At 35.6% G+C, this 21,163-nt stretch overlaps 1 protein-coding gene and 3 long non-coding RNA genes across 4 annotated transcripts; all 4 read left to right on the plus strand.

Annotated features, from left to right (window-relative positions):
* The first annotated feature begins 1,162 nt into the window (after nucleotides 1-1,162).
* Nucleotides 1,163-2,801, plus strand: LOC133852521 (uncharacterized). The gene is made up of 3 exons (XR_009895957.1): nucleotides 1,163-1,262; nucleotides 2,041-2,074; nucleotides 2,638-2,801. It is a non-coding gene; the product is annotated as an uncharacterized LOC133852521 (long non-coding RNA).
* Nucleotides 2,802-6,951: 4,150 nt separating this feature from the next.
* On the plus strand, nucleotides 6,952-8,590 carry LOC133852492 (uncharacterized). The gene is made up of 3 exons (XR_009895953.1): nucleotides 6,952-7,051; nucleotides 7,830-7,863; nucleotides 8,427-8,590. It is a non-coding gene; the product is annotated as an uncharacterized LOC133852492 (long non-coding RNA).
* A 3,151-nt stretch (nucleotides 8,591-11,741) lies between these two features.
* Nucleotides 11,742-14,462, plus strand: LOC133852461 (uncharacterized). The gene is made up of 3 exons (XR_009895949.1): nucleotides 11,742-12,840; nucleotides 13,619-13,652; nucleotides 14,214-14,462. It is a non-coding gene; the product is annotated as an uncharacterized LOC133852461 (long non-coding RNA).
* A 2,891-nt stretch (nucleotides 14,463-17,353) lies between these two features.
* LOC133851393 (uncharacterized) lies at nucleotides 17,354-20,757 on the plus strand. The gene is made up of 6 exons (XM_062287798.1): nucleotides 17,354-17,512; nucleotides 17,605-17,811; nucleotides 18,816-19,124; nucleotides 19,458-19,619; nucleotides 20,261-20,344; nucleotides 20,430-20,757. Exons 1-6 carry the CDS (start codon nucleotides 17,483-17,485, stop codon nucleotides 20,535-20,537), a joined length of 900 nt encoding a protein of 299 aa, XP_062143782.1. The 5' UTR covers nucleotides 17,354-17,482; the 3' UTR covers nucleotides 20,538-20,757.
* Nucleotides 20,758-21,163: the final 406 nt, after the last annotated feature.

The following is a 21,163-nucleotide window of genomic DNA, read 5'->3' on the forward strand; positions in this document are numbered from 1 at the left end:
GTGGACAGATGTGAGTATGGATGTAGCGCCCCAGATTTTAAGACATAAATTATAATGGTTTAAATTAATTTTAAAACATTTTTAATAAGGAAAAAGAATAACTACGATTATTTATGAAAATAAATGTGTATTTTTGTTTGTAGAAACGTTAATAGTTGCAATTTGATAAAAACTCAAAACAGACCTTAAACTTTGGAATAACGGAAACAGGGTCAAACGAACTCCATTTTGGTCGATTCAAAAACTGAGACACTCGTTTTGAAGTCCTCTAGGTCCCCTCCAAATTTCATGATGTTTGGACATCGTTAAGGCCATGAAAACATCCGTCAAAAATACGACCCCTGTTCTGGACGGAAATTCACATTATTCATTAATGGGCCATCTTTGGACTTAACCCAACCCATTCCAATTGCTATCCACAAACCCAACCCATCTATCACATGTTATCTTCCTATGATCATGATGATTACATGAGTCATCACCCAATTCAACATGTGAAAGACCTATTTTTATACCTTAAAGAAATGCCATTAATTAATGTGTGTTAGATGATTAAATATGTTAGTGGAGGATATAATGATTCAACACCTAGTGCAACATTCCACTACATTTATTCCCTCCCCCTCTTATGATGAAAGAATAAAGGATGTCTAGAATAGAATCTAGAGTAATCATAAAATGAAAGTAGTCTAAACAATATCTTGGTTTAACTTGTCAAAATAAACCAGAAACTTTGATTGACCAAAACTAAGTCATAACGAACTCGGATTGAGTTGAACCAAAAAGAGAAAGTGTTCATCTTGACGTCATCTATCTACCCTCAAAATTTCACAGCGATCGGATTAGATTTGACCACCAAAACGTTGTTTGGAGTAAGCTGGCCTCTATTTGGACGAAAATTCATATATAGCATTATTTAATACTTCCTTTGATTTGAACAACTCATCACCCACTTCCTCTAATGTGTGCACTCATCACCACAAGTGTTGCCCACATCCCACATCTAGAATGCACCACCTTAGTGATGATGAAACCCATGTGCCTTGGAAATAAGGCTAAGATGCACCAATTCCTATCTATTGGATCAAAATGTGTCTACTTGATCCTAACCATTCATTCTCTTATAAATGGAACCAAGGTGGAAGATGCAATGCCCATTAAGCTTCACTCACACACACACCTAAGGCCAAGAGAGAGAATTGTAGGATTTGTGTAGTCTTGTGTTGTTCAAGGCTTGAAGTGTATGCTAGGAAGTATTTTGGGTAAGCTTCTAATCATTAGTTTCATTAATTTGATGATATAGGTTATGATTTCATTACTTGTTATTTGAATTGTTTAAAGACCCAATAAGCTTAAGAGATAAAAAGAAAGTAATATAAACTACTTTTATATTTCATTGTCCTCATGACTTCATGAGTTGATCGTATTTATATTTCCTTTTTACATTTCATTGTCCTCATGACTTCATGAGTTGATCGTATCTATATTTACTTTTATATTTCATTGTCCTCATGACTTTCATGAGTTGATCGTATTTATATTTCCTTTTATATTTCGTTGTCCTCATGACTTTCGTGAGTTGATCGTATTTATATTTCCTTTTTACATTTCATTGTCCTCATGACTTCATGAGTTGATCGTATTTATATTTACTTTTATATTTCATTGTCCTCATGACTTTCATGAGTTGATCGTATTTATATTTCCTTTTATATTTCATTGTCCTCATGACTTCCATGAGTTGATCGTATTTATATTTCCTTTTCATTTCATTGTCCTCATGATTCTCATGAGTTGATCGTATTTATTCCTTATTGTCCTTATGATATATTTTAATCCTTCAAGTTCATATTTGGTAGCATTGGTTATATAGCCTCGTCACCAAATCATGAACCAAGGTTTTAAGATTTATTATGAGTGATCGTCTCAAACGTAATGAAGTGATGAATAATAAATATAAAAAGATGAGGGTCTATAAACAATGATTTGTTTGATAGATGATTGATAAATATATTATTGCATGGATGGATTTATATGCAGAAAAGAAGTTTAAAGGAACTACACGAAGAAGAGTGTAAGTATTTCTATACTTACTGAGAACGAAGCTGGTGGATTTTTCCATGATATCGTGTTTATTGTTTTATTTAATTTATTCATTGCATGTGGCCGATCATGCATAGCATGTTGTGTCTAAAATAATATAACGGCTGATGAGATAGCCATCAACAAGCTGATGTAGTAGCTAGGGGAAAGTATGGCTAGTCAGTGGATCCAAGAGGGGTTCATAGTGACCCAAGGATATCCGAAGACCTAATATATAACTAATGCTGGGACCGGTAGGATTCCAGTAAAAACAGGTAAAACTTTAAGTGGGAGGCAACGGACGTGAACGTGTTCAGATAACCTAGAACGAGAGGTCTGAAGAAAGATGATCATAAAATACCAAACTAAATGGTCACTACGATGCATATTCATACAACCCATACATTTGCATTACACGCGTGACTATAAAGTCACATTTGCATGCTAAGGAATTTATTAAGTAAATCAGTATTCACCGTATTATTGGAAACAGTGGACTCACTTTGTTTGTTTTGTGTTTTTGTTTCTATATATATATATATTCTGTTAATGCAGGTTAATAGACAAAGATTTGAGCTCAAGAAATTCTATAGCTAAGGAAGCATAGTTTACATTTTATTTTTATGTTGACAAAATTACTAATAATTTATGTGTATTGTTTTGTGTCTTTATGGACACCTGTTTTCCTTGTATTTGTTATAAGTATTTTCTAATGAAGTCTAGAGGTATTTATTTTTAGAAGCTCTGATGTGTTATTTAATCCAAGCTTATTGGATAATTATATATTCCGCTGCGAGAGTTATCTCTGATGTAGTAACGTCACGTGGAAACCGGAGGTTTCTGCTTACGAATTTGCTGGTTCAAATTCGGGGCGTTACAGAATGGTATCAGAGCAGTTTGCTCTGGGGACCTTAAGACTTGATCCTAGATGTCTAAGAATAACACAAGAGCTATAGGTGTAAACCATTTTTTTTTATAAAATACTTTGTGTGATGTATCTTAGTGCAGAAACCTTCCACCTTGATGATGATCCTAGCGTAAGGGGATAAGAAACCGGAGGTATGTAAATAGAAGTAATTTCAGAATTAAGATGATTTGATATCTAGTATTATTTTTGAGGTATAGTCATAAATGTTTCTTTTTGGAGATATAGATTACAGAATCCAGATGTTTAACCCGTTGAAATAATTTATGGATATTAAGTTAGTAAATTTATAAATCACTCTATAGATATTTCATGTGCTTAGAGATACAACTTTCCCATAACCATAATAAGGATAACCTAAGGATCAGAGATAAATGTTGAGGCTTTGAGGTCTATCCGATTAACCCTAGAATGTAAGGAAAGGTATGCTATGATTAATGAGTATCTATTATTCCAAATTTGGTATCTTTTAAAGATAGGTGTATAAAGCGTAAATTACTAATTTTTATAGGTTGAGGAAATTAGTTGATCAAATGATTTGATGATTTTTGGAGAGATTATTTTCCCCTATGCATCTGACGAACTTTAGAGAAGTTTATATATTATTGAGGTTTTCTAGAACTTAAGTTAAATAAAATCTTGATTATGTGATTTATTGATTCTCTTAGAAATCCTTACTTGACGGATAAGTTTATGATTAGCAAATTTAAGTATTGATTGACTGCATAACTAAATTGGAGTAATACTAAGGATTTAATCTAATGAAATTTGAGGATAATAGTAATTATGCAGAAATAGAAAGAAGAACATAGTACCATATAAGAATTACACCTTAGTAAAAGATTGAGAAGAAATAACAGTTCAAAGGATTACAACAATCTTAAGAGAGTTTTTAATATTAGGAGATAAGGACGGTACGTAGAAATTATTGTCTTACAAGATGAACTGCTTTTGATTCAAAGAAAACAATAGACTTGCAAATAGGACCTCTTCTGCACCATTCCCGGAGAGTTCGGTATGCTTATACCTGCAGGTATTTCATAATACTGTAGTTAGTTATTTATTTTTGTAAATAAAAATTTCTAGATCAAATAGAATACCTGGCTAAGCCTCTGGGCGGAAAACCCTAAGGTTTTGGACTGCAAGCAAGAGATCCCTATGTTGTTCTCGGAGTCGGTTGGTGTTCTGCTCCAAATCAGCATACCTCTTTCCCAAGTCTTTCTCATACGAATCTACCACCTTCTTCAGCTTTTTATTTTCTTGCTGAAGAACCCGATTCCTTCGCCTAAAGTCCATATACATTCGCTGCAAAGTCGAAATTTGAGCTTTCAGCGCTTGAATTTCATTTCCTCGAACTTGCAAACGTCGAGCCATATTTGCAACAGAGGAAGCGCCCTGAATACTGAAAGCCAAAGAGTCATTGATGGCTTGAGCATCAGTCCTATCCGCCAACAACTTTTCATCTCGGGGAGTCATGATGCCTGGAGCTACGGATGCAGCTACTGCATCACTCAGCATCACAGAGTCATTAGTCAGAAGATGACCTCTCTGAGATAGGAACAATGGATGCCAAATTTCTGGTACTACAGGTGCAGTATTTAGATCAAAATTATTTTGAGAGGATGAGGAAGCCATTTTTGGAAAAACTAAGGAAATGAGAATATCCCTCAAAGGACCTGAAGGAGAGAAGATAGAAATGAAGCTGTTATTCGAAAGATCTGAAGAGAAGGAAAGAGAGCTTAATCAGTAGACAAGACGCGGTCTAATCAACGTCATTCTGATCACGGCCGCCACTACCACTAGTAGACAGCTCTCGAATCGCGAACCCTCCTTCCTTTCGGCTTTCACCCTTTTCACCTTCTCGAATTCCGAATTCACCCAATGACTTTTCCGGATTTCTCGCCGCACCTTTCGCACCTTGCAGAGCTGGAAGAGCATCTTGAGATAGAGCTGGATGAGCATTCCGAGAAAGGGATGGAGATATTACGATCCACTGTCGGCACCACTTGCACCGTCCCCTCTCAAATCTCCTCTATAAATTCACTCATCTTCTTCCCTGCAAAGCAGCTTTCAGTTCTCAACTTTCCATACTCTGAAAGCCGATTCTTCTCATAAATCTGAGCCTATCATCACTTCTTGGGAAGGATGATGTAACATCCTAACCATATTCAAAGTCGGGAAGCAACATAAATGCAGCATCACAGCCTGATTCAACAACGAAGCAAGATTATCCTTGATCTTGTCATCTAGGAGCAAGATTATTCTTGATCATGCTTCTGAGATGAAACATCTTTCTCTTCTGTCTCATCACCGTGAACTTTTCTAGCATCTACTCTCAATCCGGTGAAGGCGATCTATGACAGAAGAGAGAGAGCATCACGATATGAGTACTGCACTCATATCCTTTCCGGATTGCTTGCCTCGCCTCCCTCTCCTTTCTGGTTTCCATGTTTCTATTTGGCAAGCTTTCCACCAAGATTATCAGAAAATCATCATCACAAAAGAGAATTGTTGTGCAAGAAATTTTCCTATAATGAGAAATAAATGCATTCACTCCTGCAATCTACACATTAGTTTGATCTGTTATACTTCTTGTTATAATGAGCTTAAAATTCTATATATGATAATTTGTCATACGGTGTTGTATGCTTGTTTATTTTTCATGTTTAATAATTAGATGCTTCACATAAAATCTGTATCACTAGACTTAAGATTTAGGAATCTAAATCTTCCCTTAATGTAAACTTTATGCGAAGCATAGTTTACGAATTTCGGGGACGAAATTCTATTAAGGGGGGAGGAATGTAGCGCCCCAGATTTTAAGACATAAATTATAATGGTTTAAATTAATTTTAAAAAATTTTTAATAAGGAAAAAGAATAACTACGATTATTTATGAAAATAAATGTGTATTTTTGTTTGTAGAAACGTTAATAGTTGCAATTTGATAAAAACTCAAAACAGACCTTAAACTTTGGAATAACGGAAACAGGGTCAAACGAACTCCATTTTGGTCGATTCAAAAACTGAGACACTCGTTTTGAAGTCCTCTAGGTCCCCTCCAAATTTCATGATGTTTGGACATCGTTAAGGCCATGAAAACATCCGTCAAAAATACGACCCCTGTTCTGGACGGAAATTCACATTATTCATTAATGGGCCATCTTTGGACTTAACCCAACCCATTCCAATTGCTATCCACAAACCCAACCCATCTATCACATGTTATCTTCCTATGATCATGATGATTACATGAGTCATCACCCAATTCAACATGTGAAAGACCTATTTTTATACCTTAAAGAAATGCCATTAATTAATGTGTGTTAGATGATTAAATATGTTAGTGGAGGATATAATGATTCAACACCTAGTGCAACATTCCACTACATTTATTCCCTCCCCCTCTTATGATGAAAGAATAAAGGATGTCTAGAATAGAATCTAGAGTAATCATAAAATGAAAGTAGTCTAAACAATATCTTGGTTTAACTTGTCAAAATAAACCAGAAACTTTGATTGACCAAAACTAAGTCATAACGAACTCGGATTGAGTTGAACCAAAAAGAGAAAGTGTTCATCTTGACGTCATCTATCTACCCTCAAAATTTCACAGCGATCGGATTAGATTTGACCACCAAAACGTTGTTTGGAGTAAGCTGGCCTCTATTTGGACGAAAATTCATATATAGCATTATTTAATACTTCCTTTGATTTGAACAACTCATCACCCACTTCCTCTAATGTGTGCACTCATCACCACAAGTGTTGCCCACATCCCACATCTAGAATGCACCACCTTAGTGATGATGAAACCCATGTGCCTTGGAAATAAGGCTAAGATGCACCAATTCCTATCTATTGGATCAAAATGTGTCTACTTGATCCTAACCATTCATTCTCTTATAAATGGAACCAAGGTGGAAGATGCAATGCCCATTAAGCTTCACTCACACACACACCTAAGGCCAAGAGAGAGAATTGTAGGATTTGTGTAGTCTTGTGTTGTTCAAGGCTTGAAGTGTATGCTAGGAAGTATTTTGGGTAAGCTTCTAATCATTAGTTTCATTAATTTGATGATATAGGTTATGATTTCATTACTTGTTATTTGAATTGTTTAAAGACCCAATAAGCTTAAGAGATAAAAAGAAAGTAATATAAACTACTTTTATATTTCATTGTCCTCATGACTTCATGAGTTGATCGTATTTATATTTCCTTTTTACATTTCATTGTCCTCATGACTTCATGAGTTGATCGTATCTATATTTACTTTTATATTTCATTGTCCTCATGACTTTCATGAGTTGATCGTATTTATATTTCCTTTTATATTTCGTTGTCCTCATGACTTTCGTGAGTTGATCGTATTTATATTTCCTTTTTACATTTCATTGTCCTCATGACTTCATGAGTTGATCGTATTTATATTTACTTTTATATTTCATTGTCCTCATGACTTTCATGAGTTGATCGTATTTATATTTCCTTTTATATTTCATTGTCCTCATGACTTCCATGAGTTGATCGTATTTATATTTCCTTTTCATTTCATTGTCCTCATGATTCTCATGAGTTGATCGTATTTATTCCTTATTGTCCTTATGATATATTTTAATCCTTCAAGTTCATATTTGGTAGCATTGGTTATATAGCCTCGTCACCAAATCATGAACCAAGGTTTTAAGATTTATTATGAGTGATCGTCTCAAACGTAATGAAGTGATGAATAATAAATATAAAAAGATGAGGGTCTATAAACAATGATTTGTTTGATAGATGATTGATAAATATATTATTGCATGGATGGATTTATATGCAGAAAAGAAGTTTAAAGGAACTACACGAAGAAGAGTGTAAGTATTTCTATACTTACTGAGAACGAAGCTGGTGGATTTTTCCATGATATCGTGTTTATTGTTTTATTTAATTTATTCATTGCATGTGGCCGATCATGCATAGCATGTTGTGTCTAAAATAATATAACGGCTGATGAGATAGCCATCAACAAGCTGATGTAGTAGCTAGGGGAAAGTATGGCTAGTCAGTGGATCCAAGAGGGGTTCATAGTGACCCAAGGATATCCGAAGACCTAATATATAACTAATGCTGGGACCGGTAGGATTCCAGTAAAAACAGGTAAAACTTTAAGTGGGAGGCAACGGACGTGAACGTGTTCAGATAACCTAGAACGAGAGGTCTGAAGAAAGATGATCATAAAATACCAAACTAAATGGTCACTACGATGCATATTCATACAACCCATACATTTGCATTACACGCGTGACTATAAAGTCACATTTGCATGCTAAGGAATTTATTAAGTAAATCAGTATTCACCGTATTATTGGAAACAGTGGACTCACTTTGTTTGTTTTGTGTTTTTGTTTCTATATATATATATATTCTGTTAATGCAGGTTAATAGACAAAGATTTGAGCTCAAGAAATTCTATAGCTAAGGAAGCATAGTTTACATTTTATTTTTATGTTGACAAAATTACTAATAATTTATGTGTATTGTTTTGTGTCTTTATGGACACCTGTTTTCCTTGTATTTGTTATAAGTATTTTCTAATGAAGTCTAGAGGTATTTATTTTTAGAAGCTCTGATGTGTTATTTAATCCAAGCTTATTGGATAATTATATATTCCGCTGCGAGAGTTATCTCTGATGTAGTAACGTCACGTGGAAACCGGAGGTTTCTGCTTACGAATTTGCTGGTTCAAATTCGGGGCGTTACAGAATGGTATCAGAGCAGTTTGCTCTGGGGACCTTAAGACTTGATCCTAGATGTCTAAGAATAACACAAGAGCTATAGGTGTAAACCATTTTTTTTTATAAAATACTTTGTGTGATGTATCTTAGTGCAGAAACCTTCCACCTTGATGATGATCCTAGCGTAAGGGGATAAGAAACCGGAGGTATGTAAATAGAAGTAATTTCAGAATTAAGATGATTTGATATCTAGTATTATTTTTGAGGTATAGTCATAAATGTTTCTTTTTGGAGATATAGATTACAGAATCCAGATGTTTAACCCGTTGAAATAATTTATGGATATTAAGTTAGTAAATTTATAAATCACTCTATAGATATTTCATGTGCTTAGAGATACAACTTTCCCATAACCATAATAAGGATAACCTAAGGATCAGAGATAAATGTTGAGGCTTTGAGGTCTATCCGATTAACCCTAGAATGTAAGGAAAGGTATGCTATGATTAATGAGTATCTATTATTCCAAATTTGGTATCTTTTAAAGATAGGTGTATAAAGCGTAAATTACTAATTTTTATAGGTTGAGGAAATTAGTTGATCAAATGATTTGATGATTTTTGGAGAGATTATTTTCCCCTATGCATCTGACGAACTTTAGAGAAGTTTATATATTATTGAGGTTTTCTAGAACTTAAGTTAAATAAAATCTTGATTATGTGATTTATTGATTCTCTTAGAAATCCTTACTTGACGGATAAGTTTATGATTAGCAAATTTAAGTATTGATTGACTGCATAACTAAATTGGAGTAATACTAAGGATTTAATCTAATGAAATTTGAGGATAATAGTAATTATGCAGAAATAGAAAGAAGAACATAGTACCATATAAGAATTACACCTTAGTAAAAGATTGAGAAGAAATAACAGTTCAAAGGATTACAACAATCTTAAGAGAGTTTTTAATATTAGGAGATAAGGACGGTACGTAGAAATTATTGTCTTACAAGATGAACTGCTTTTGATTCAAAGAAAACAATAGACTTGCAAATAGGACCTCTTCTGCACCATTCCCGGAGAGTTCGGTATGCTTATACCTGCAGGTATTTCATAATACTGTAGTTAGTTATTTATTTTTGTAAATAAAAATTTCTAGATCAAATAGAATACCTGGCTAAGCCTCTGGGCGGAAAACCCTAAGGTTTTGGACTGCAAGCAAGAGATCCCTATGTTGTTCTCGGAGTCGGTTGGTGTTCTGCTCCAAATCAGCATACCTCTTTCCCAAGTCTTTCTCATACGAATCTACCACCTTCTTCAGCTTTTTATTTTCTTGCTGAAGAACCCGATTCCTTCGCCTAAAGTCCATATACATTCGCTGCAAAGTCGAAATTTGAGCTTTCAGCGCTTGAATTTCATTTCCTCGAACTTGCAAACGTCGAGCCATATTTGCAACAGAGGAAGCGCCCTGAATACTGAAAGCCAAAGAGTCATTGATGGCTTGAGCATCAGTCCTATCCGCCAACAACTTTTCATCTCGGGGAGTCATGATGCCTGGAGCTACGGATGCAGCTACTGCATCACTCAGCATCACAGAGTCATTAGTCAGAAGATGACCTCTCTGAGATAGGAACAATGGATGCCAAATTTCTGGTACTACAGGTGCAGTATTTAGATCAAAATTATTTTGAGAGGATGAGGAAGCCATTTTTGGAAAAACTAAGGAAATGAGAATATCCCTCAAAGGACCTGAAGGAGAGAAGATAGAAATGAAGCTGTTATTCGAAAGATCTGAAGAGAAGGAAAGAGAGCTTAATCAGTAGACAAGACGCGGTCTAATCAACGTCATTCTGATCACGGCCGCCACTACCACTAGTAGACAGCTCTCGAATCGCGAACCCTCCTTCCTTTCGGCTTTCACCCTTTTCACCTTCTCGAATTCCGAATTCACCCAATGACTTTTCCGGATTTCTCGCCGCACCTTTCGCACCTTGCAGAGCTGGAAGAGCATCTTGAGATAGAGCTGGATGAGCATTCCGAGAAAGGGATGGAGATATTACGATCCACTGTCGGCACCACTTGCACCGTCCCCTCTCAAATCTCCTCTATAAATTCACTCATCTTCTTCCCTGCAAAGCAGCTTTCAGTTCTCAACTTTCCATACTCTGAAAGCCGATTCTTCTCATAAATCTGAGCCTATCATCACTTCTTGGGAAGGATGATGTAACATCCTAACCATATTCAAAGTCGGGAAGCAACATAAATGCAGCATCACAGCCTGATTCAACAACGAAGCAAGATTATCCTTGATCTTGTCATCTAGGAGCAAGATTATTCTTGATCATGCTTCTGAGATGAAACATCTTTCTCTTCTGTCTCATCACCGTGAACTTTTCTAGCATCTACTCTCAATCCGGTGAAGGCGATCTATGACAGAAGAGAGAGAGCATCACGATATGAGTACTGCACTCATATCCTTTCCGGATTGCTTGCCTCGCCTCCCTCTCCTTTCTGGTTTCCATGTTTCTATTTGGCAAGCTTTCCACCAAGATTATCAGAAAATCATCATCACAAAAGAGAATTGTTGTGCAAGAAATTTTCCTATAATGAGAAATAAATGCATTCACTCCTGCAATCTACACATTAGTTTGATCTGTTATACTTCTTGTTATAATGAGCTTAAAATTCTATATATGATAATTTGTCATACGGTGTTGTATGCTTGTTTATTTTTCATGTTTAATAATTAGATGCTTCACATAAAATCTGTATCACTAGACTTAAGATTTAGGAATCTAAATCTTCCCTTAATGTAAACTTTATGCGAAGCATAGTTTACGAATTTCGGGGACGAAATTCTATTAAGGGGGGAGGAATGTAGCGCCCCAGATTTTAAGACATAAATTATAATGGTTTAAATTAATTTTAAAAAATTTTTAATAAGGAAAAAGAATAACTACGATTATTTATGAAAATAAATGTGTATTTTTGTTTGTAGAAACGTTAATAGTTGCAATTTGATAAAAACTCAAAACAGACCTTAAACTTTGGAATAACGGAAACAGGGTCAAACGAACTCCATTTTGGTCGATTCAAAAACTGAGACACTCGTTTTGAAGTCCTCTAGGTCCCCTCCAAATTTCATGATGTTTGGACATCGTTAAGGCCATGAAAACATCCGTCAAAAATACGACCCCTGTTCTGGACGGAAATTCACATTATTCATTAATGGGCCATCTTTGGACTTAACCCAACCCATTCCAATTGCTATCCACAAACCCAACCCATCTATCACATGTTATCTTCCTATGATCATGATGATTACATGAGTCATCACCCAATTCAACATGTGAAAGACCTATTTTTATACCTTAAAGAAATGCCATTAATTAATGTGTGTTAGATGATTAAATATGTTAGTGGAGGATATAATGATTCAACACCTAGTGCAACATTCCACTACATTTATTCCCTCCCCCTCTTATGATGAAAGAATAAAGGATGTCTAGAATAGAATCTAGAGTAATCATAAAATGAAAGTAGTCTAAACAATATCTTGGTTTAACTTGTCAAAATAAACCAGAAACTTTGATTGACCAAAACTAAGTCATAACGAACTCGGATTGAGTTGAACCAAAAAGAGAAAGTGTTCATCTTGACGTCATCTATCTACCCTCAAAATTTCACAGCGATCGGATTAGATTTGACCACCAAAACGTTGTTTGGAGTAAGCTGGCCTCTATTTGGACGAAAATTCATATATAGCATTATTTAATACTTCCTTTGATTTGAACAACTCATCACCCACTTCCTCTAATGTGTGCACTCATCACCACAAGTGTTGCCCACATCCCACATCTAGAATGCACCACCTTAGTGATGATGAAACCCATGTGCCTTGGAAATAAGGCTAAGATGCACCAATTCCTATCCATTGGATCAAAATGTGTCTACTTGATCCTAACCATTCATTCTCTTATAAATGGAACCAAGGTGGAAGATGCAATGCCCATTAAGCTTCACTCACACACACACCTAAGGCCAAGAGAGAGAATTGTAGGATTTGTGTAGTCTTGTGTTGTTCAAGGCTTGAAGTGTATGCTAGGAAGTATTTTGGGTAAGCTTCTAATCATTAGTTTCATTAATTTGATGATATAGGTTATGATTTCATTACTTGTTATTTGAATTGTTTAAAGACCCAATAAGCTTAAGAGATAAAAAGAAAGTAATATAAACTACTTTTATATTTCATTGTCCTCATGACTTCATGAGTTGATCGTATTTATATTTCCTTTTTACATTTCATTGTCCTCATGACTTCATGAGTTGATCGTATTTATATTTACTTTTATATTTCATTGTCCTCATGACTTTCATGAGTTGATCGTATTTATATTTCCTTTTATATTTCGTTGTCCTCATGACTTTCATGAGTTGATCGTATTTATATTTCCTTTTTACATTTCATTGTCCTCATGACTTCATGAGTTGATCGTATTTATATTTACTTTTATATTTCATTGTCCTCATGACTTTCATGAGTTGATCGTATTTATATTTCCTTTTATATTTCATTGTCCTCATGACTTCCATGAGTTGATCGTATTTATATTTCCTTTTCATTTCATTGTCCTCATGATTCTCATGAGTTGATCGTATTTATTCCTTATTGTCCTTATGATATATTTTAATCCTTCAAGTTCATATTTGGTAGCATTGGTTATATAGCCTCGTCACCAAATCATGAACCAAGGTTTTAAGATTTATTATGAGTGATCGTCTCAAACGTAATGAAGTGATGAATAATAAATATAAAAAGATGAGGGTCTATAAACAATGATTTGTTTGATAGATGATTGATAAATATATTATTGCATGGATGGATTTATATGCAGAAAAGAAGTTTAAAGGAACTACACGAAGAAGAGTGTAAGTATTTCTATACTTACTGAGAACGAAGCTGGTGGATTTTTCCATGATATCGTGTTTATTGTTTTATTTAATTTATTCATTGCATGTGGCCGATCATGCATAGCATGTTGTGTCTAAAATAATATAACGGCTGATGAGATAGCCATCAACAAGCTGATGTAGTAGCTAGGGGAAAGTATGGCTAGTCAGTGGATCCAAGAGGGGTTCATAGTGACCCAAGGATATCCGAAGACCTAATATATAACTAATGCTGGGACCGGTAGGATTCCAGTAAAAACAGGTAAAACTTTAAGTGGGAGGCAACGGACGTGAACGGGTTCAGATAACCTAGAACGAGAGGTCTGAAGAAAGATGATCATAAAATACCAAACTAAATGGTCACTACGATGCATATTCATACAACCCATACATTTGCATTACACGCGTGACTATAAAGTCACATCTGCATGCTAAGGAATTTATTAAGTAAATCAGTATTCACCGTATTATTGGAAACAGTGGACTCACTTTGTTTGTTTTGTGTTTTTGTTTCTATATATATATATTCTGTTAATGCAGGTTAATAGACAAAGATTTGAGCTCAAGAAATTCTATAGCTAAGGAAGCATAGTTTACATTTTATTTTTATGTTGACAAAATTACTAATAATTTATGTGTATTGTTTTGTGTCTTTATGGACACCTGTTTTCCTTGTATTTGTTATAAGTATTTTCTAATGAAGTCTAGAGGTATTTATTTTTAGAAGCTCTGATGTGTTATTTAATCCAAGCTTATTGGATAATTATATATTCCGCTGCGAGAGTTATCTCTGATGTAGTAACGTCACGTGGAAACCGGAGGTTTCTGCTTACGAATTTGCTGGTTCAAATTCGGGGCGTTACAATGGATTTCATTGATGGGTTGCCAACATCGCACGGAAAGGATGTTATTTTGGTAGTTATTGACAGGCTCAGCAAACATGCTCACTTTCTGCTTTTATCCCACCCTTACACAGCCAGTACAGTAGCTCAAATTTTTCTGGATCAAATCTTTAAGCTTCATGGCTTACCTAAATCTATAGTAAGTGACCGAGATAAAGTTTTCACCAGTAATTTTTGGAGGGATCTTTTTCGGCTGAGTGGGACTGACTTACTTACTCCTCAGTTCAGCTTATCATCCTCAGACGGATGGGCAGACAGAGGTGATGAATAGGAGTTTGGAGGGGTATCTTCGGAGCTTTGTGGGAGATAGGCCAAAGGACTGGCTCAGGTGGCTTTCACTGGCAGAATGGGCTTATAATACTTTTGTACACATCTCAACCAAGCTTACTCCATTTGAAGCTGTTTACGGGTATCCTCCGCCTAGACTACTACCCTATGAAAAAGGCACCACCAGTGCGGTGGAGGACACTCTCAAAACAAGGGAATTCATCCTCTCTCTGATCCGAGAAAACCTCCAAGATGCACAAGCCCGAATGAAGCTCTATGCTGACAAACTCCGAACTTTCCGTGAGTTCGACATCGGAGACTGGGTCTACCTTCGTCTTAGGCCCTACCGGCAAATGTCAGTCTCTATCCGCCGAAACCTTAAGCTCTCTCCACGATATTATGGTCCCTTCCTGATTGTTCAAAAAATAGGTACAGTAGCTTATAGATTGGACCTACCTCCTACATCCCAAATCTACCCTGTATTCCATGTTTCTCTCCTTAAGAAGCAGCTGGGAGCACGAACAAACCCCCTGGTTACCCTACCCATCCTTACCCCAGAAGGTACTCTAACCCCAGAACCCGAAAAGGTACTTAATCGGAGGTTGATGAAGAAAGGAAACCGAGCAGGAGCAGAGGTCCTCATCCAGTGGGCAGGAGCTACATCTGAAGACGCGACATGGGAGGACCTTGAGGTTCTTCAAGGGAGGTTTCCGGACCTTGTGGGCAAGGTCCTCTAATGGGGAAGGCTGTGTTATGAGGGCTGTGCTGTGAAGAGTGGAAGAGCGTGAAGAATAGAAGCTCACAAAAGATTATGGAAGAAGGAGGAATTCGGACACAACCTCTTGATACCAGGGCTCATGAGGTGTGGATGAATGACACTTGGAGCTCTCAGAGTACAAGCTCGAGTACGTGGCCAGCAGTTGAAGGAAGGATAGGATTGCCAGTTTCATTATGTTTATAGGGGTTTATTTGTCTATTGCTTTCAGTTATTTAATTCAGTCCGCATGTATTTCCTTAAAGAACTCCAGTCAGTGGCTTAGTGGGTAGTTATTGTTAATGGGGAGTCAGTTATGGTTAGTGGGTGAAAATGGGTAAACATGGAGAACCACTTCAGATTGTGGGAATCCATAATTACTGTATTTAAACACTAAGCAATGAGATGAGAAGTAATCTGGAGATTCCACACATTGCTGCGTGCTTGTGTAGTTGGAGGATTAGCCCCTCGAAGTGCTAAGCTTTTATTTTCTGTTTATCTAAAATCATAACAACTATAACCAAAACAATAAAACTACTTCTCTGTCCCAGAACAGGACGAGAAAAAGAAAAACACCTTCTCCTCTAAGGGCTGACTTCACCCCAAGAGATAAGAAAACACCCATCGTAAACTACAAGCAAAAACAACCAAAAAGAAAAACGTTTGGAGGAGGGAAAACAGGGGCTTCCCTCCTTCGCCACACGAAGACGCCTAGCCCTTGCCCTTTGCGGTCAGGAATCAGAAATCGCCAGAGTCTATTTTTTTTGTACGATACCCCCCTTGAAGTTAGTTTTTAGTTAAACCCAATATTAATTAGTGATCAATGAACCCATTGCTAGTCCTATTTGATAAGTTAGATCATTGCTTATTGCAAAACCTTAAACTTATAAGGGATGAATTTAATTATTTAATTTATATTATAACACTACTCATTAATAAGTGAGGCCCAACACGTGAATTTTTAAATTGAAATAGGAAGTGAATTGATAAGCTTAAGCTTATAGGAATAGATGAATTTAATCATTTAATTTATATTTTTTTCTTCCCCAGGAATCAAACTCTCGAATTCAAGACCTATGACTTTAATTGATATTGTTAGGCTATGTGGAGCATGGTTTGTGTTTGATCCGATTCGAATTTGGAAGCGCGTAGGTTTAAATGTATTTGAGGCTCAGGCCGAGCCAGAGCGCTCATGAACAATTTTTGACCTATTTTGGTGTTTGGACCCGATTGACGCCTCCTTATATTGTTTTCTAGAAATAGTAAAACCTCGCTGCAACTCGGTAGATATAACACTTAGTGGCGAACCATGTAAATTCATGTGTTTGTGATTGCTTATTTTTTGCTTCCATCTTATTTTTCGCTTCTCACTACTTCTAAGAAATATGATTTATTTATTGTTTGGTGTTTTGTCTTGGTGAGAGAGAGAGAGAGAGAGAGAGTGATTGGGTGGCGAAGACTGGGGCGTTTGAGCCATAACGAGTTTGCATTGGGTGAGGAGGCCACCAATACTTCTACAACCACTTGTCTAATTGTTTCTCTCCTAGCAAGTTTGCAACAACACCAGTCTAGCGAGCAGTGAAGATTTGGTATTTAGAAAATTAGAAATGAAAAAAAGGCTTCATTAAGAGTGAACTTATTCTAATTCATGCTGAGTAAGGTTAGAAATACACTCTTTTCAGTGTTATTTTAATATGACAGCAGCAATCAACATTTTTATTTTTATTTAATCCCCGAGCTAGTGTAAAGCATTGAAACTTTCACCCACAGTCCCATTGGGTACCAAAAAAAAGAAAAAAGAAAATTAATACACTGGCGGGTGGCGGCTGTTGACTCTCTTAACCTCTTTCTCTGTCTGAGTCTGGAACTCGAACTCGAACTTGAACATGGCGAAGAAACTCGTAAAGTACTCTGTGGTAGCTCTCTATCTCTTCCTTTTCTGTATCTCTGTCTCTTGTTGTGTATTTGTGGTATCTGGAAATGGGATACTGAGTTGGGTGGTGGACAGGTGGACGCGTTCACTGACTCGGCGTTCAAGGGGAACCCGGCGGCGGTGTGTTTGTTGGAAGAAGAGAGAGATGAGCAATGGTTGCAAGCGGTGGCGGCCGAGTTCAACATCTCCCAGACCTGTTACTTGACTCGGCTCACTGGGTCGGGCCCTCTTGACTCCTCCATTCCTAGGTTCCGTCTCAGATGGTTCACTCCTGTCACTGAGGTCAGTTCTTTCACTTCCACTTCATATCAAAAACAAAAACAGGAAGAAAAGAGACATCGATCTTTCTAGGACCCAAATCTTAGTATTTGCCTTGTGGGTATTCTTATTTTGCCTTATTTGCTTTAATTTTTGAGTTATTTACAATTGTGATAAAAGTAATGTTTTATTTGTATGTGTTTTATGTTCTTTACGACAGTTAGATTTAGTTATAGGGCTAAATTGAAAATATTACCATTATTTCAATTCATGTATTTAGTGATATGATACTATTAATAGTATTGTTTTGTTTTTAATTGGTCTGTAAAGTTTCGTTTGGTTTGGGAAATTGACTCCTGAAATGGAATGACTACTTTGTTTGGTGGGGATCTATTCTTTGAAATAGTTATTCCAATAGGAATAATTATTTTCTTACAAAGAGGAATACTTATTCCTTTCAAAAATGAGAGAAATAGCTATTCGTAAGAGAATAGACTACATTTTCTAGAGAAAACCATTCATTATTGTTTTTCAAAAAAGAATAAAAAGAAAGAAAAAAAACAAACAAACCAATGTTAAACTGTGGTTGGCCGACCACCTCAATGCGTGGTCGGCCCCCCACAGTTTGGAGTCGGGGGTGGTTGCACCACCCCCAGAGTATTTGGGGGTGACTTGGCCACCCGGATTTTCAAGTTTTTTTTTTTTTGTTTTTTTTTTCTTTATAATTTGAGTTTTTTATTTTTTATTTTTAAAAAATAATATGGGTTTTCTTTAGTAATTTTGATTCGATTCCAATTAAAGTATATGCGTTGTCACCAAATTAAGGAGTAGAAATGCATATTCCATTCCACTTTCTTTTATTTCTGGTAATAACTATTTCATTTCCTAATAGAATACTCATTTCGCAAACCAAACGAGGCTTAAGTCTTGATCTGTAATCTAATTGAGGTTAATATAGTGTACCTATAGCTCGCAAAATTCTTGATCAGAAGTAATTAATACAAGGTATATTTGACACCCTTTTGCAGGTTGAGCTTTGTGGTCATGCTACATTGGCAGCTGCACACTCACTGTTTACTTCTGATTTGGTGAATTCCAACATTATTGAGTTTCTCACACTATCTGGCATTCTAACTGCTAGAAAGGTTACAGAAATCAAGACGTCGGATGGTTTGGATATTCAGAATGGTGAAACACAAGAGTGCTTTTTCATCGAATTGGATTTTCCAACTGTCCCATTAACTGATTTTAATTCTGATGAAGTTTCGTTAATTTCCAATGCTGTGAATGGTGCTGCTGTGCATGATATAAAGATAACAACTTCAGAAAACCTCTTTGTAATGGCTCCAATCCAATTCCTTCATTTTATTTTTCTTCTATACATTGTTTACTCTCTTAATTATTTGAAGTGATCATATATGCATTGAGAAATTTTGAAAAGATGAATGCTTGCTTATGAAGAGTGACATGAACTACTTTATGCCTCATTGATTGGCCCATGTGAGTATCATGCCTTGTTTTATGTCTGTTGCTAAAATGTGTGTATTTGGATGTGTGATTGGTTGGAATATACCTACCAACCCTTAGTTGTTTAAGTGATTTCTTAATGGGAAAGCATCATTTATGAATACTTTGTGAATACTCAAGAGTGAAGCTTACCAATATTGCAGCTTGTACTCCCATCAGCAAAAAGTGTTGTGGAACTACAGCCAGAATTTGATGCTATAAAGAAATGTCCTGGAAAGGGGATAATTATGTCAGCGGCTGCTCCCCCAGGGTCTGGGTTTGATTTTTATAGCCGATACTTTTTCCCAAAACTTGGGATCAATGAGGTAAAATATGTGAGCCTTTGATATCAACCAATTGTGATGTCTTTGAAGTGCATGATGTTATACATTAATCTCATTTGCGTGCCTTTATTCCGTTAATAATCTAACTTTGTTACCATCAAATTGAACATCTCTTTAGATAAATGATTCAACAAACTGTGGAAGGGACTTTTATAAGGCCAATTTAATGTGCTAATCATAGCCTGCAGAACAGGATTACAATGCTATTGCCAAAAACAAACAAGAAGAGATGTTATTCAACTCCACATCCTTTGCATACAGCTGTTTTCCCACTTGCTATATCCCTCTTGCTAGTGAGGTTTATGCTACCAAGTCGTATCATATGTCTTTTGTTAAATTATCATTTGTCTCAAAAGTTTAAGCTGATAGAAAAAAAGTGAATCTAATCATTTAATTAATATTTTAACACTTTCCTTACTCGTGAAGTCGAACTCTCATTCTCATTCAATAAGTAAGGATCAACACGTGAAATATTTAATTGAAATGAGATTTGAATGATGAAGATAATGTTCGAATTTAAGACATTTGTTGTAATACTATGTTAAATTACCTCTCGCCCCAAAGTTTAGATTGATAGGAAATAATAAATTTAATCATTTAATTAATATTTTGACATCTTTCAGGATCCTGTTTGTGGGAGTGCACATTGTGCCTTGGCACCGTACTGGAGCAAAAAATTGGGGAAGTGTGATTTTGTTGCAAATGCGGTATCCTCACCATCTCTAGTGCAAGCAAACCCTTCATTTTAATCCTTGTTTTCATTATATTGATGGCATTGTTTGCTTTGTTCAGGCCTCACCAAGAGGTGGAGTTGTAAACATTCATCTAGACGAACAAAACCAAAGAGTTCTGCTGCGAGGAAAAGCTGTTACTGTCATGGAAGGGTCTCTTTTAGTTTAGAGATTTGGGGTTCAAATCCATATGGAATGTATTATACATCAAAATAAATGGATATTTCTGGATTGGAGAATCCATTGGAATTGAAATTGAAATTGAAATTGAACATGAAATTTCAAATTCTAGAGCTGCTTTCTTGTTTTGTTATAAACTAACTTTTGTGTAGATTTTGGTTTGGAACCATTCATAATATAAGATGAATATTACACATTATAATTTCTTACATTAGTTATCTATTAGCTTGAAACATAATTTTATGATGTCTTTGTACCTATAATATTACTCAAATTATAGCTGGCGACTTTCTTTCTTTCTTTCTTTTCTTTTCTTTTTTTTTTTTTTTTTTTTTTTGTGAGAAAAGACGCAAAGGAAATTTCTCTTTTCCAAAATAAATGAGAGGTTAAAATTATATTATTTTAATAAAATAAATAAATATAAAATCGTTCAGTTTGGCAAATTGGTTGGTTGAGACTAGGGGTTCTAACTTTTATGTTTTTATATTCAAAATTGGAGTAGATATATTTTTACAAAGAAACAAATTTTAAATTTGATTCTCTGAAATCTACATTCCTATCAAGATTTTTATTTGTATTAAATCTTGTTTTTATTTTTTTAAATATACATATTCT

This window comes from Alnus glutinosa, chromosome 12 (genome assembly GCF_958979055.1).
Source record: "Alnus glutinosa chromosome 12, dhAlnGlut1.1, whole genome shotgun sequence".
Taxonomy (NCBI): domain Eukaryota; kingdom Viridiplantae; phylum Streptophyta; class Magnoliopsida; order Fagales; family Betulaceae; genus Alnus; species Alnus glutinosa.